Here is a 16243-nt window from a genome sequence, read left to right on the forward strand (position 1 = left end):
CACATCGAGTGACCAAGTAGAAGTTTACAACTTAGTTAATGTTTGTGCGAAGAAAAACTGGCCACAATTGTCTTGAAGTTATTCCTACTATGGCCAAATACGTGATGAGAGTAAATCGAGGGTCACCAAATGGGAAAGTGGTTGTAGAATCGGAAACAGTGGTCTGGTGTGATGGTGGGAGGGGAATGTAAAACAAAAATAGTGAAAAGCAGGATGAAACAAAGCGTTTCAGGAAAAAAACTGATAGACTCAAATAAGTGAAGTTTCGAAAAATCTTACATCGGAGCAGCAGGTTCCTCCACAGTTTCTCTGTATTGAAATTAAAACATATATTTTAAATTTTACGCAAATGCATAAATGTATGCACACAGACGTTCAGTGCATTCACCATATATATATATATATATATATATATATATATATATATATATATATATATACACATAAACACATAAACACACACACACACACACACGTATATATGCAAACATACGTATATACAAAGATTTTGCAGAAGCTCAAAATGTTTGTATCAGAAAGTATGGAAAATATTGATACTGTCTAATAACTAAAAACTTTTTCACTAAAATATTGATATTAATCATTTCACGTCTACTCTGAAATAATGCTTAATGTTATTAATATCCTCCATAAACTTGATAACTTAAAACGGTATATTACTGGTACTGGCAATTATTTCTTTGAAAAGAGAAACACACTTCGAATGAAACGAACTGCAAGTAAACTTAGTCTAACAATCTCAAACAAAAACGTACATGAATTTAATAACAACTGAAGTATAAAAGCAAGCATTTTCTTATCTGTTTGTTAGGGTTTCTGGTTTTATATAATCACAGAAAAGATTCACACAAATGTGAACAAAACTAAAACAAAATATATAACAGAGTGAATAGTAGTTAATTTCTTGGAAAATGTTAGGTTTCCTTAATAAGTTAAAAAGGAGAAAGATTAAGAAAGCAGATGTTACTGAAAGAGATATATTTGATCTGAAAAAGGTAGAACAAGTTTACTTCGACTAACAGACTCACTATGTTTCAACTAAACAAAAACAAAACAAATGTTCAAAGGAAAATATTGATGCTGTTAACTTACATCTGGCTAGTCTCTTCGGTTGATTGCCTGAATAGCAAAAACAAAATATTCTTAGCAATAATCCAAATTGCTCAACACCATGGTTAATGATATTACATCCATATATCAAAAGCAAACAAAAAAAAAATTATAAATATATATAAAATTTTATTTCTCGTCTTGTTTTCTTTTTTTATGATAAAGAAAAAGAATTAATTTCTTTCGGTCATGCGCAAAAGCAGTTAAGAGCTAAGAACACTTAGAAATCTCACACATTTTTGTTATAGTTGCTAAATTTGAAATAAAAACTTTTAACGACACCAAGAGTGGTGAGTAATACAGCAGACGGGAACGCTAATTGCAAACTCGTTTGATTCAAACTTATTAGATTTGAAACAATCGTCTTTACCTTATAAAATTCACTTTCATGAAATATCTTAATCCGATAGGAAAAGCTATGCGGATCTATTTTTTGAGACAGCAGAATTTGTACGTATTCACATCATTGACAATATCAATACTTTAGTCCATCAGAAGGAAATTCTTTGTAATATTTGTTTTGCCTAAGATGTACAAACAATACTTTGTCACTACTGCCGTTTAAAATTGAATGAACATATACTTGCGGCTTTCTGAAAAACCTACAACAAATATCGCTACTGTCCAAAAAATTCTTGATAAAAAATTTTATAAAATAGAATAAGCATTGATCCGGAATTTTTCCAGAATCTTATCAGGCATTCGACTATCGTCTTAATCTGAGAGACGGATTTGTTTTAACTTCTTATTTACGATGAAAATTAAATATGTTCTAGGATTGCAAAAGCAAACCAAATTAAGATATAGGAGACATCTATCATGGAAATTGATGCTTCCAGTTTGTTCACTTTAGTATGTAATCAAAAGTTTGGATACTCATTTCTGTTTTCTTTGGCGAAAACAAATGTTTGGTTGCTTAATGTTTTAAAGTTTAAATAAAAATATGTCCATTTTGTCAAACGTATTTTGTAAATACTTTACGATAAAAGAATTCTTGTATTGATATTTTTTGGATGGAAATATCGGTATACAGTTTAATTTCATTGTTTATTTGCATTATGTTCTCTTTTCACTGGAGCTGAGATTGACAGTTCACCTTCTTGACTAAAAAGATACTTATCAGATGTTTATGTTAACATAAGGCTCTCACATAATGTCCGCTTGAAAAAGCATCTAGAATTCAATAGTCGGCATATAGATCGAGTTTTAATCTCAGTTGTTATTGATCTAGCCGTTACTACCCCATTTTATTTCCAGGTAGTAAATATATATATATATATATATATATATATATATATATATAAACTTAATCAATGTGTCCTTTCTTTTTCAAGATGGTAATGTGGATTTGGCTGTCATTACAGGAAGAAGAAACGAAACTATTTCATCGTATTTCAGTGTTAAAGAATCTAATCACTGTGATTATAAATGCAAGGACAAACTAATTGAACAAATAAAATATTACACGATCGGCTCAAATATCAATCCACAGATAATATTTTTTTCAGATACAGCAAAGGAAGTTTGCAAAACAGCTTCAATTAAATACGAGTTTCAATGTAACATTGATGAAGGAACATGAATAAAGTAAATTCCTCAACCCTTTGATTTCAATATATGCCGCTATGGTTTAACCCCACTTCAGTCCTGACCACTCTACCTTTTTTCTCAGATATAGTGTATTTAAGACTATATTTTAAGCTGCCAGGAAGAGTCACAAAAAAATTTCTTGCCATTTTTAGCCAATCGCGTGACTACAGAGAAGTTATTTGTGTTGCTGCAGAGGTGTCGTTACTATGCGTTTAATTGTTTAAAAAAGCATTGGTTTACAACAAGCAAGGTACAGCAAACTAAATTTGAAGTTAATAAAGAAAAGCTGCTGCCGAGTAAATGTTGCTGGAATAGGGAAGTCAAAATATTAAGATTTGATAAATTGATTATTACCAACTGAATACCTTTAATTTTGAAATATTTTGTAGCGATCGGGAATAGATTTACTTAGTGTCAAAAGAATTTTAAAATACCATAATGCCTTTACGTATACCGTTTCCATATCTCAGTACTTCGTATCTTGCTCTGCACATTGAGCGTAACCAGATTTTAACTGGTCGATCTCAACTTCTACGATCAATTTTATGTTATTAATGATTATTGCTGAAAGAATTACCGATGGATATATGCAAATATCCATTTTTTCTTTACTGTTTTTTAGGGTTTTTTTCTTCTTTTTGTTGTGGGTGTTATATTTAAAACCTAAAGATACTGCAACATCGATATGTTACAACAAACCAAAAATGTGCCTCTTTACTCTTCTCTAGCAGTAAAAGAGCAAATTGTTTCATTTGCATTGCAAAAGTATGAAAGATATTCCTGTTTACTCAGACAAGAAGCAGTTTAATCCTTTAAAGAGATAAAATCACTTTCAGATTCAAATTGGCTGTGCTTGAATAAAACTATGTCACAAAAGAAGCCGATCGAAAACTTCATACGCTCGGCCTAAACGTGATCAGTTAATTTTTCTTCTTAAAGATTCGAGGCACTTGAAATATATTGTCCAGATATTAAAGAAACTGTTTGATTATTTAAGAATGATCTGGTTGGAGACACAAGCTATTAGATATAGAAATGAAATTATTTTAAAATAGGCATCAGTCATTTTGTGGGCTTCTAATGATATTAACGTAATTATATTTCGCTAAAATAATTCTCGCTTGGATTCTAATGATTCATTTATGCATTTTAAAGTAGAATTACCAGACTAAACCTCTTAAAACACCCGTTAGTATCTTCCTAATACCAGTAACAGAATAACTTTACCAACTCAGAGAAAATGTATGACTAGTCAAATACCGTAAATCTCAAAACATTCATCAGAATTTTGTGAGGAGAGTAAAAACACTTCATTAATTTTATGAGATGTGGAAACAACGTTGTTAGGAAAGAAAAATGGAAGTTGATTTCTGTTCATTTAATTGCAAGCAGGTAGAATGCAATTAATAATTCACCGTGGTAAATAGATAAATCGATGGGTAGATAAATATAAGCATGGGGATGGGAAAAAATGCAGTCATAGCAAGTAAACGAAACCTCATATTTTGAGAAATTACAAAAGCTCTCACTTACATGAAGCCAGATGCTGGAGATTCCCTATGAAAATGGCAGAATAATGCAAATTGACGTTTGATTTAATAGCAACTAAGAAAGCGGATTAAATTGCAATTTTTGTCGTTGTTATTGTTAAAAGAAGCTAATGTTATATAGTGTGTTGGAATTGTTAGCAGCATTGACTTCTTACTTTAATTATATCTGCAAAATTATTTTTCATAAAAACTAAATCAATAAGCTTATTATCGAAGACATCATTATTATCATTATTATTATAAATAAATTTTACAAGCAGCCAAATTGCGTAAAAGCAACTACACTCAAGCAATTTAATTACTAATGTCTCGACTAGCATCTATAAATTCATATTATAACAATAGACTAGAAAATTTAAATGGATGCAATTCAGGTCTTACAAGTGAATAAATATATAAGTAAATAACATGCACTGTCTTATTGGTTAGGAAAAACTAGATGACTACACAGAAGGTGATGTTTACTATATATAATGTTTTAATTGAACAATATGGCAAACTTAACCTGAAAAGGAAACCTTATTTAACAAAAAAATGGTAGAAACGAATCTAAGTTAAAACTTGTAGACTAAGTTTGAAAACAAACCAAAACACAGTCTAAAAATAAGAGTTTGTAGTTGGAAGAAACATCAAGATTCTGAAAGAAGGAAAGTAGAAAAACAGAAAAAAAGATTTCTATTAAAAGAAGAAACAGGAGAGATATATTATTCTTCAAGTTCATAAAGAAAGGAGGTAATTAATAAAAAGGAATGGATGAAATTAAGTCTTGTGAGTGTTAGTTGAGAGCTCAGGAGTCTATTAGCAATTCTTAAATAGTATATATATATATATATCTTAAGAGCTAACTTATAATTTAGAGATAGCAGAATTGTGCCGAGACACAATGTCAGATATGAGGTGTTGCTCCGTTAGGTCATAATCCTTGATTTTTGATCCGTTGCAGATAAATTCTGGCCACAATACTTAATTCCACATGACGTCAGTTCATGGCTTCTGGGAATAGGTAATCTGCATAAGATTGAAGTCTTATTTAGAAAGATATGTTTATCCTATTCGCTTGATTCAGAAACAACCGTTGAGCAAAAGAACTGTGGACAACTCTCTGGAAGTCAAACTCATCAAGTCCAGAAAATAAGTAGCATCAATTATTTGTCGACATGCTGAGTAAGTCAAAAGTCTTGGGGTTAGCTACCTTTTTATTTTTCATTTTTCTAAGTTAGACCTTTGACAAAAGAAAGTTACGTGGCATTTTGCTTAATTATTATCGTCTCTAAGTTATATGAAATGCATTACAACAAACTTCATTTACTTGTATGAGTTTTCTTCTCATTAGATCAGCCTAATAAAAATGTATTTATTTCCCAGTATACCGCTTCAGTAATTATAATTTAGTTGAATTAATTGTGTCACTCTCACTTCACGGTTTTACTCTTTTACTCAAAGATTGTTTCTGCAAGCTATAAACTTAATTATTTAATTTTCTAAATAGAGTATTTTATAAAAAAAAAAAAGACTCTTAAAAAAATTCAATCAAACTTCCTCTAAAGAAAGTGCAGTCTTTTCCACGAAAGGACATTATGATCCAGAGCTTAATTTCTACATCTTAAGTTTTGCAATTACTAGATTAATATGTCGACCCTTGGTATAGATTTGGGTCTTTTATCCCCACTGGTATCCGTTTGGCCTAGTCGTTAAATGAAGTCCTGGGAAGTATTTATTTTCCAGTAGTGATTTCACTGTAAATCTGACAAACGTTTTAAACTACAATACGATATTTTTCGATTTTAGCGTAATGATTCGATTCTATTATTGAAAACAAAAATATAGATTTACATTTTATTTCTTTTATGTAATATGTCTAACGATCAAAATTATTTCTCTTTCGTAGCAGAATGATTTCTTTTTCTTTTGTTTTTGCTGTATCTAATTGTATTGTTTATTCTGTTGTGCTTCTTTACGTTTTTTTTTTTGGTTTGCTGTTTTTTTTTTTTTGTTTGTTTTTTTCAGATTTCTATTAAATCTTGATTAATTTCTTTTCAACTACATTATCGTCTGCAATTATTTTTTTTAATATAATTTATTTCCTGAAAATTCTTTGTATGTCGATCTTAATATCTGAATTATGGTGGCTCACATACTGCAATCTTATTAAATAATTAATCGTATTAAGTGAATCCAAAAATAATAATTTTTGTGCTTAGTTATCACAGAAGATAAATTAATATTTCAAAATTATTCTTCCACTACATTCTTTCTCTATATCGATTGTTGTCGGTGTCACACATATACCATAACTAAAAGAATTGCATAGACGCGTGTAAGGTGAGAGGAAGAAATCGAACAATGAAAGTCTTTAAGATGGATTTTGGTCAAAACTGACTAAGACTAGAATAAGAAAACCATTCGTTAATTAAGCTACCATCCAAGTCAACGTGCATTTTGAAAGTGGTGAAAAAGGAGAGGATATCAAAGATTTCATCTATATTTCTATTACTATACTTACTCAGTCTGTTCCTCACTGTGAAAAAGAACAAGAAATTAAGAAAAAATGATTTTATTTAATTGCTGGATATATCAAAGAAAATACAAGAATTTAAACAAAAAATACACATTCAAAACGAAAAGGCAGTGCGAAAATATCTTTTAAAGACTTGGACTTAATCCTAATTCGTATTTATGTGATCTAAAAAAGCAAAGGAAAAAAAATTTTAAACACAAATAATACATTCGTATATTTAGAAATATTGATTATATCCATTTGGTCTTTAGACATTTTGCTTTTAATTTTGGAATGAGAAACAAAATCGTCCGTCTAATATCTCTGATACACTTTTCATTGTTCCTTGAAAAGTGGCAAACTCAACTCCTTCGAGATATCCGCACTGATCTGGATTCTTACAATGAAACCGCATTAAAGCAATTTATCCATGGTTCCTACTTATTAAACCAACTCATAAGACGTACACTATAGAATTGGTAACAAATGTTTCCGTCTATACTTCAAGTTAAAAATGTCGAGATGTTTTTAGATTGGATAATCAAATTAACACACCGATTTGCATCAGTGCAATAATAGATTAGAAAATCACTTTTTTTTTATTCTTTCTTCTACGATGAAGGAAAATTTCCATTTAAATGTGAGACATCGTAACAAGTTATGTCAATGAAAATAATACGATGGTTTAGTGTCAACACCAGATGACGTTCGAGATTTTCAACAGATTAAAAACGTGTTAGACTTGTTGTTCCAGCTGCTCGCTATATTTATCCGAATATTATTTCATTAACAATATGAATCTTAGCATTTTATTAGTAGAAATGTGTACCCTTTGTAACTCTCTGTTTGTCTCACACCCCTACATATATATGTGTGTGAGTGTACACTAAACATAATTTCCTTTTCTTTGGTTTTCTTTTTGTGGCTTCATAATTTGAAATGCAGCGTATAAGCATAACTTTTTAATAAATATACAATTTAGACTGCTTAGCCTATACTGAAAAAGCAAAAACAAAGAAATTGGTTACATTCAGATTTTATCGCACAGTTGAAAGACAAACTAATAAAAAGGAGAGTATTCTTTTCACTGATGAAGCTTTAACGAGGCTAGAAACTAGCCAGATATTTTACCGCAAAGTACACAACTATTTTATATAGCATGGTTACTCCAAACACTAGAATGTACAGAGAGACAAAATACGCTTTCAAAAAGTGAGTAGTATAATAATTGGGGAAACTTAAAGTTACAGGCATCTAAAAAGAATTCTGTTAGAATACAAAAATACAAATATGATGGTGAAAGAACAGATTCTTCAAACATATAATAGATCGTTTGCTTCATATTCTTACACAATTATATCTTAGTGCGAATGTTCGTTTAATATTTATTCATTCGTTTTATTTTTTATTCGTTATTATCATTATTTTAGTTCATTAATTTGCTTTACTACAGAAGAAAATGTTGTCTACTCACGTATGGTCTTCCTCGTCCATGGCTGGTTTCTTTTACGCTATCAACAACTGAAAGAGAAAAAAACACGGTGAAAAATCAATGAGCTAATCGATCACACGGTGACTCACAAAAGAACATGTATATATGTATTCATAAAAATATAACTTTTATGTATCGACACACACACATATATATATATATTCTTAGACATAGATCTATATGAATAGTTTTTTTTTTACACACACACATAGATATATATATACACACAAATTGTGTGTGTGTGGTCATAATTTTTATATTCATACGGAAATACATATGCATATATAAGTGAAGAAGTATGTTTGCATACACACACACACACACACACACACACACACACACACACACACACATATATATATATATATATATATATATATATATATATACATTAATGTTCGTGTATATACATATATTCGTTTCGTGCGTGTATGTTATATAAGTCAAGGGGACAGTGGAGAAGAGGAAGTTTGAGAACACTAGGACTTGAGAAGATAATTTCAGAAGAGCGTACAATAAGCAAGATAAAGAAAAATAAAACTATTTTTGCAGAATCTGATATATATATATATATATATATATATATATATATATATATATATATATATACAATGTCTTCTTTTAACTTTGTGAACTTTGTAGATTAGGTGTATTGATAAAAATAGACATGTGTATTATTTCTGGGTGTGTTGTATGTTTATGCATTTTAATTATTTCTGCCGTTTGTAACGTCTTTCGTTTTCAGATGTTATTCTGTTTTTTTCATTATTGAATTTTTATTGAGTCATGTTAGCATGTGAAAGAAATATAAATGATTAAAGCTAGAAACAAAAAAAAACTGAATTGCTACACATAATTCACTTTGAAATAACCAACTTGAATGCTCGTTAGAATTCGTATTCATCCACTGTGTGTTCTTATAGCGTTTGAGAAGTATTCTTTCTTATACATAAAAGAATTAAGCGCTTCTTTGAAAACATAAATTTTTTTTAGGTTAACACTACTGATTAAGCATGATTTAACAATATAATATGTAGGAAGCCTAGTAATACTATTTCACAAAACTTACTTATATCTCTCCCATTAAGGAATCGGAAATTCGTTTTGTACACAAATACAGTGAATGTGTTTATATGCATTAAATATATTCGCTTAAAATGTGTGGTCTTGCGTCTAATGTGAGCTTGAATACCACTCGTAACAGCCCAAGTAGAATTTTAAATGATCATGAATCACATGCAATACGCTTATATTCATGGTGTATCTGAACTATATATTGTTGAAATGATTATAATGCAGAACCATCATCGTCATTTATGGACCCAGTATATGATACACCTCGACTAATAAATTCTCTCTGGAATTTCAGTTTGTATGTCAGTGTTTGAGGGAAAATGCCCACCTCTATGCACTCTGTTACACTCCGCTATTCGTAAAGGAGCTAACTGAGGGTTAAACCGCTCGGATTTACAAACCTCCGCGTATTTGATGTGTGTATGTTTATATATATATATACACATGTATATACAAGTATATAAATAAACATATATATTCCGGGTTCAGTCCCACTGCGTGGCACCTTGGGCAAGTGTCTTCTACTATAGCCTCGGGCCGACCAAAGCCTTGTGAGTGGATTTGGTAGAGGGAAGCTGAAAGAAGCCCGTCGTATATATATATATATATATATATGTGTGTGTGTGTGTGTGTGCGTGTGTGTGTGTGTGTGTATGTTTGTGTGTCTGTTTGCCCCCCCCCCCCACATCCCTTGACAACCGATGTTGGTGTGTTTGCGTCCCCGTAACTTAGTGGTTCGGCAAAAGAACTGATAGAATAAGTACTAGGCTTACGAAGAATAAGTCCTGGTGTCGATTTGCTCGACTAAAGGCGGGGCTCCAGCATGGTCGCAGTCAAATGACTGAAACAAGTAAACGAGTATATGTGTAGATTATATAAGCATACATTTAATAGTACTGATTCATCCCCCTCCTATTGGAGTTTCGCGTGAGTAGAACACATCTACATCATCAACTGTATTCGAAGATCTGATGAGGTGACTATATTGTTATGTGTTAATGCTTGCTTTTAAGTATAGTTATACTTAACTGCAAACATTAAATTGACAGATGGCTCGCTATTTTCAAGTGGAGCAACGTATATTTTTACAAGGAAATTATCAGCTGCTTCGAAGGCTCGCGTTATTAGCCGTCATCAAACTGATCATCAGTAAAAGAGAGAAACAGAGAGAGTGTCAGTGTGTGTGTGTGTGTGTGTGTGTGTGTGTGTGTGTGTGTGTGTGTGTGTGTTTTAGAGTTAGCAAATTTTCAGATAAGACGAGAATAGTTTATAAGGAATAAAGTATGAAAAATTAGTGTATCAGTGTGTATGCATGTTTGCGTGCATGCATTTATGTTTGTGTGTGTGTATGCGTGTGCATTTGTGTGTGCACGCGTGCGTGCTTGTTATTATTATTATTTTTCTTTTGGCAAAAATATTTTCTAAATTATTTTTTCTGCCTTTATATGTCTTGTTACTCCTGGAATTTTCGTTATTAATAAACAGATATTTCAAGCAACTCTTGTATTTTATTGCTTCGGAAAGATTTATGATACTATAAAACAAAGACCTAAACAACTATTCGAGCATTTGTCAGTGTTAAAAGAATTTTTATTTAAATTTCACAATGAAAGCTGGTTTTCTTTATATATTTCTTCTTCCATAACACAGAAAGATTAAATATGTATATATATATATATATATATATATATATATATATATATATATATATATATATATAAGCAATGTTAAATCTCTGAACGAGGTATTAACAGTAACTGCACGATAAAGTGAAGTATATTTGCCACTTAAATGTGGCTGACCCCGAGGGGTGGATGTTACTGTTGCTTTTAGCCCCAGGAGGACATCTCCTCCAGCTGGCTATCGACACACTTCTGTGTCCTAATATATATATATATATATATATATATATATATATATATATATATATATAATTACACAAGACATGAAGACGATTAGACTTTTAAGATATTCTTTTCTTTACAAAGAACTTTATTGTTAATGTACTGAGAAAATTTTAAATGGTTTCGTTTCTTTAGAACAACTGTAATTTTTGTGTTAAAATAGGGCTCCATCAAATGAAAAACATGGTCGCTTTAAATACATGTAAAACTAGACATTTTATATTCAATTTAAGTAGTATTCCTTTTCTTCAAAGAGACAATAGTATTATTGTTAAGCATGAACGCATATTCACGGAATCTCTCATCACATCTTCTTACACTCACATATATATACATACATTACATGCATGTATGAGTGTGCATATATGCGCGTATGTATGTACCTGTGAGTGAATGTATGCATGTATCGGTGCTTATATGTAGGCAGACATACTGCTTTCAAATTGCGGCACAAGGCCAGCAATTTCGTGGGGAGCGATTACATCGACCTCAATGAATGATACTTATTTTATCGACTCCGAAAGAATGAAAAGCAAAGTCGACCTCGGTGGAATTTGAACTCAGAACGTAAAGACATATGAAATGCTGCTAAGCGTTTCGCCCGGCGTGCTAATGATTCTGTTCGCCACCTTATATATATATAGAGAGAGAGAGAAATATACGAGGCGTTGTTGAAAAATTCTTAGCTTTGGGCAAAAGAAAATAAAGGAGGATCAGTTGATTATGATTTTTGCAACATATTCTCTTCTCAAATTCACACACTTATTGCAATGGTCCTTCAGTTTTTCTAAGCCCCGTAAAAGAACTTGGAAGTTTGAGCCTCCAGCCAGACCTTTCGCGAGGAACTTTTCAGCACCCCCTCGTATTGAGGAGAGTTTTAATGCATTTAAACTACTACCGTCAATACTTTCACTCACTTGACATATCTAGCTAGTTATCAAGTTGTTCATAATACCCAATTGATCAACATTACGGATTCTGTAGAACATGATCTGTCGAAAAGCTACACTGCGAAATCAGCATTAGTGACCTTGACATCAAGTAAAGACCCCCTTCGGTCATAAATGACCATGGGATTTTACCTAGAAAGTTACCTTCCGAAGCACAAATCCAGGCAAGGTTGTTTCTGGAAGACTAGTAGCACCCATGCATACTGGCCTCCGCTCTCCACGCCACCGATGTTATCCAAAGGAAAGGCAAATGCCGACACAGTTTGGCATCAGTGACGTCGCAACTCATTTCTACAGCTGAGTGAACTGGAGCAACATGAAATAAAGTGTCTTGCTCAAGAACACAACACACAGCCCGGTCCGGGAATCGAGCTCACTACCTCATGATCATGAGCCCAACACTCTAATCACCGAGCCATGCGCCTTCACATGACATCAGTAAAACCATAACCGACCCGCCTATTAACTTCACCTGCTCCTTATCCTAATTCCAGACTGTGAAACAGAAAACCTCAGGAATCAAGAATTTCTCTAGCCTTAGCATACCATTAAAGAAAAGACATGTATATATGCATACACATACCATCATATATACGTACATATGCATGTAATATGTATACATACATATACACACGTGTACATATATATTTTATATATACACATATATATAGTCATGAATATACACATGCACATATACCAGCATATAACAAAGGTATATCTATGCCCATTTACATATATACATGCACACACACACACACACACACATATATATATATATATATATATATATATATATATATATATATATATATATATATATATATATATATATATATATATATATATATATATATATATGCATATATATAAATATACATGAATATGCATATATATACATGCACAGTCACAAACATTATATTCATACACACTCATGTATATTTGTGTATTCTATACCAGCAAGGAAGGAGTCTGTCATAACCACCACCACCACTACACACCGCATTGTTTTTCGCTAGTCTTTTACCTTTCCGTTAGCTTTTCCTAGCGCTCGTACGCACGCACGCACACACACACACCAGTCCGCAACATTCCCGCACCTACAAACTTGTAGCTTCTACGAGTGTGCCAGCGCGTGCCTTTGCTACTGGTTGCCAAGTAGATCGTATTTCATTCACCAAATACGTAGTTGATGCCGTCCCACAACTTGTACGCCTGAGCTTCTTGTTCTTTTTACTTATTTGTTCATTTCTTTGATATATTCTCCCTACTTAGTTTTATTTATTTATTTGTTTATGCTTCCCTTCTTTTACGGGGATGGTGATGCCTTGTTTTTTACGTGATTCCTTCGTTTTTTTTTTACTAATTTATTTATTTATACAGCTGTAGGTAATATGGCGGCGGATATACGAAGAGCCCAGAAGCAAAATGAAAGAGGAGGAGTAAATATATACTATACGGAGGAACAGAGGATAGTGTGTGCGTGTGTGTGTGATGTATGTAGGAGAAAGTGGAATGGGGGGAAGGGGTGTTTGTGTGCATATATATGTGTGAGTTTTTGCATGTTTGTGTATCTGTGTGGTAGAAGAGGGTGTGAGTGAAAGGGGTGTGTTATTAAAGTAGAGAGAAATATGGCTGTGTATGGGTACGTATGTGTCAGAGTGAGAGAGGAAGAAAAGGCGAGAGTAAAAGAGATTTTTTTGTTTCTTCTCTGTCGTCTGGAAGTAATCATTTTGGCGTGTATATGTTAAAAATGGAGAGAAGATGCGTGAGTCTGAGAGCATATATATGTGTATGAGTGTATATGTGTATCTAGTGTGTGTGTGCGCGCAAGCACCCGCGCGTGTGTGTGTACTCGGCTGTTTACGTAAATGCACGTACACATTTATTTGGATTTATATAAACACATACACACGCCTATGTCTATGTATGCGTATGTAGCAAGAGAGATAAGGTCTGTCAAAGGAAAATAGAAAAAGGACAGTGCAAGAAATTGAGGCTGTCCATCAGAAGCTCCTGAAAGATTCCTCAATTGACATCAGACATCTGAGAGAGCCAACGGCTCATATGAATGAGTTCCAGAAGTTTTATCTTATCCTCAAACATTTTTGCTCCTGGTCGGTCACCCTGAACGCTCTTCATCTTGAACCAGCACAGAACTGACATTAATTCGTGCATGTCTTTCAAAATCTCGATGGTTGAATGCCCATCAAAACATTTCGAGGTCTAAGACGGACACTCACAAAGTTTCATAAAAGTTTGATTCAATTTTTGAACCATCGACAAAAATTGCTGAGGCGTTCGAACACATGATAATCCATACGGAATCACTGTAAACGAATCAATAGCATGAAACCTATTTGTAGAATGACTAAAGAGCAGTCTGGCTACACATGGTCGTCAGGTGTACATATATTGCAGTTTATCATTATAAACACGAAACTTAAAACCCAAAAATTTTCTGGTAACATGTCCGTTGTTGTTAAGTCGGTCGTCCGGTTTACAACTGACACTTTCACAATGAATGTACTTTCAACTGATTTTATTCTGTTGCATATATTCAGGCAAGGTTCCCACTCATTTTTCAACCAGAGAGACGACCTTGTCAGAGGAAGAATGTCGGCGCCTAACACTAAGAGACATGAACACACACCACCATCATCACTACACTACAGCCCCAAGTTAGCTCTGATCAAGTGGACATATGACAAGGATATTCGAAAAGCATTCAAGCAGTCTTTCTTTCTTTATTTTTTTCCTTTTCAAGCACAGTGTATCGAGGATTATATAATCCACTGAATTCTTCCATTTGAGACCAAAAATGAGATTTCGTTGCTGTTGTATTGTTTTTGTTGTTTAACACCAAGTCAATCTTGAACTGCCATCAAAGGTGTTGCAACTCTACCGATCTTCTTTTGGTGAGGAAGATTTATGTGTATAAAACATATAGCAAACTTACATAGCTATTTCACATACATATACTATTCAAATAGATATACAGATGCATAAATATGGGTAGCTAAAGTTATATTTGTGATGTCACTTATAAAATTATATTTACGATTTGTGAGAAATTGATTTTTCTACCAACTCGCGTGACCATGCAGAGGCTAACTCATTGATTAGTGATAATCAGACTTGCTGTTGCGGTTGTTGTTGATTAACCCACGATCAATCCTGATTCAGCAAGCACGCATATTCAAAGATTATACATCTTTTTAAGCCTATCTACATTTATCTAGCGTGTACTTTCCGTGTATTTTGTATGATAGAGTATGATTTGTGGGATATTCAGCAGTAACTTCTAATAAATTGATTGGTCTCCAGTAAATGCTTCCTTGTTGACTTGAATCTATTAGCGGTAAAGTAGACTGAGAAAGGAAGTGAAATTTTTCGCAACTAAATACAGAGCAGCTGCCATTAACATGATACGAACTAGTGACCGTTTCGTCTTTATTTTAACGGTGTAGTAACCATATTAACTGCAATATATATATAGACACATATACGCACGCATTAGCATGCACAGACACTCAAAACACACATACACACAATGTCGTTTTAATGAACGACACTTACCGTGTCATACACAGATATACGCAAATAAACAACTGTTTGAGAGATTTGACGATAAAGCAATTGATTATAATAATAATGTAAAGCAAATGTGGTTACTTATTCAACACACACGTAAAGGTATATAATCAGAAATATCTACGTTTGTGTAGACATGCAGGATATAACATAATATATATATGTGTGTTTGTGTGTGTCTCTGTGTGTGTGAGAATTTATTATGTTATTTTTCAAAATTAATATGCAATATAAGGTTACACATATCAAAGTAGTTATTAGTATATAGTAGTTTATACACACACACATATATATAATTTAAATTTCCTTACGTAAATAGATATAGCATATTTATTCATGTCTATGTGTATGTATGAAAGGTGTTTATGCTTATATATTTACATGTGTGTGTGTGTATGTGTGTACGTGTCAGTGCATTTGTGTGCAGAAGAAAGACAGAGAGAATGAAAAATTTGTGTGTGTGT

The 16243-nt window shown here is 32.5% G+C and overlaps 1 protein-coding gene across 50 annotated transcripts in view; it reads right to left on the reverse strand.

Moving 5' to 3' along the window:
- LOC106869507 (uncharacterized) overlaps positions 1–16243 on the reverse strand; it is a 91473-nt gene that overhangs the window by 31428 nt on the left and 43802 nt on the right. For 9 of the 50 annotated variants that reach the window (XM_052969672.2, XM_052969664.2, XM_052969667.2 and 6 more), the window contains 4 exons: positions 8243–8289; positions 6775–6789; positions 1114–1140; positions 280–309 (listed from right to left, as the gene is read on the reverse strand). In XM_052969672.2, coding sequence (XP_052825632.1) covers positions 280–309; positions 1114–1140; positions 6775–6789; positions 8243–8262 — 92 coding nt within the window. In that variant the 5' untranslated portion in view covers positions 8263–8289. Of the gene's footprint in view, positions 1–279; positions 310–1113; positions 1141–4254; positions 4279–6774; positions 6790–8242; positions 8290–16243 lie in introns of all 50 variants that reach the window. The other 41 variants (XM_052969681.2, XM_052969671.2, XM_089355316.1 and 38 more) reach the window with 11 other exon arrangements.

The sequence above is a fragment of the Octopus bimaculoides genome, chromosome 7, assembly GCF_046866305.1.
Source record: "Octopus bimaculoides isolate indiv1 chromosome 7, ASM4686630v1, whole genome shotgun sequence".
In the NCBI taxonomy this organism is placed as follows: domain Eukaryota; kingdom Metazoa; phylum Mollusca; class Cephalopoda; order Octopoda; family Octopodidae; genus Octopus; species Octopus bimaculoides.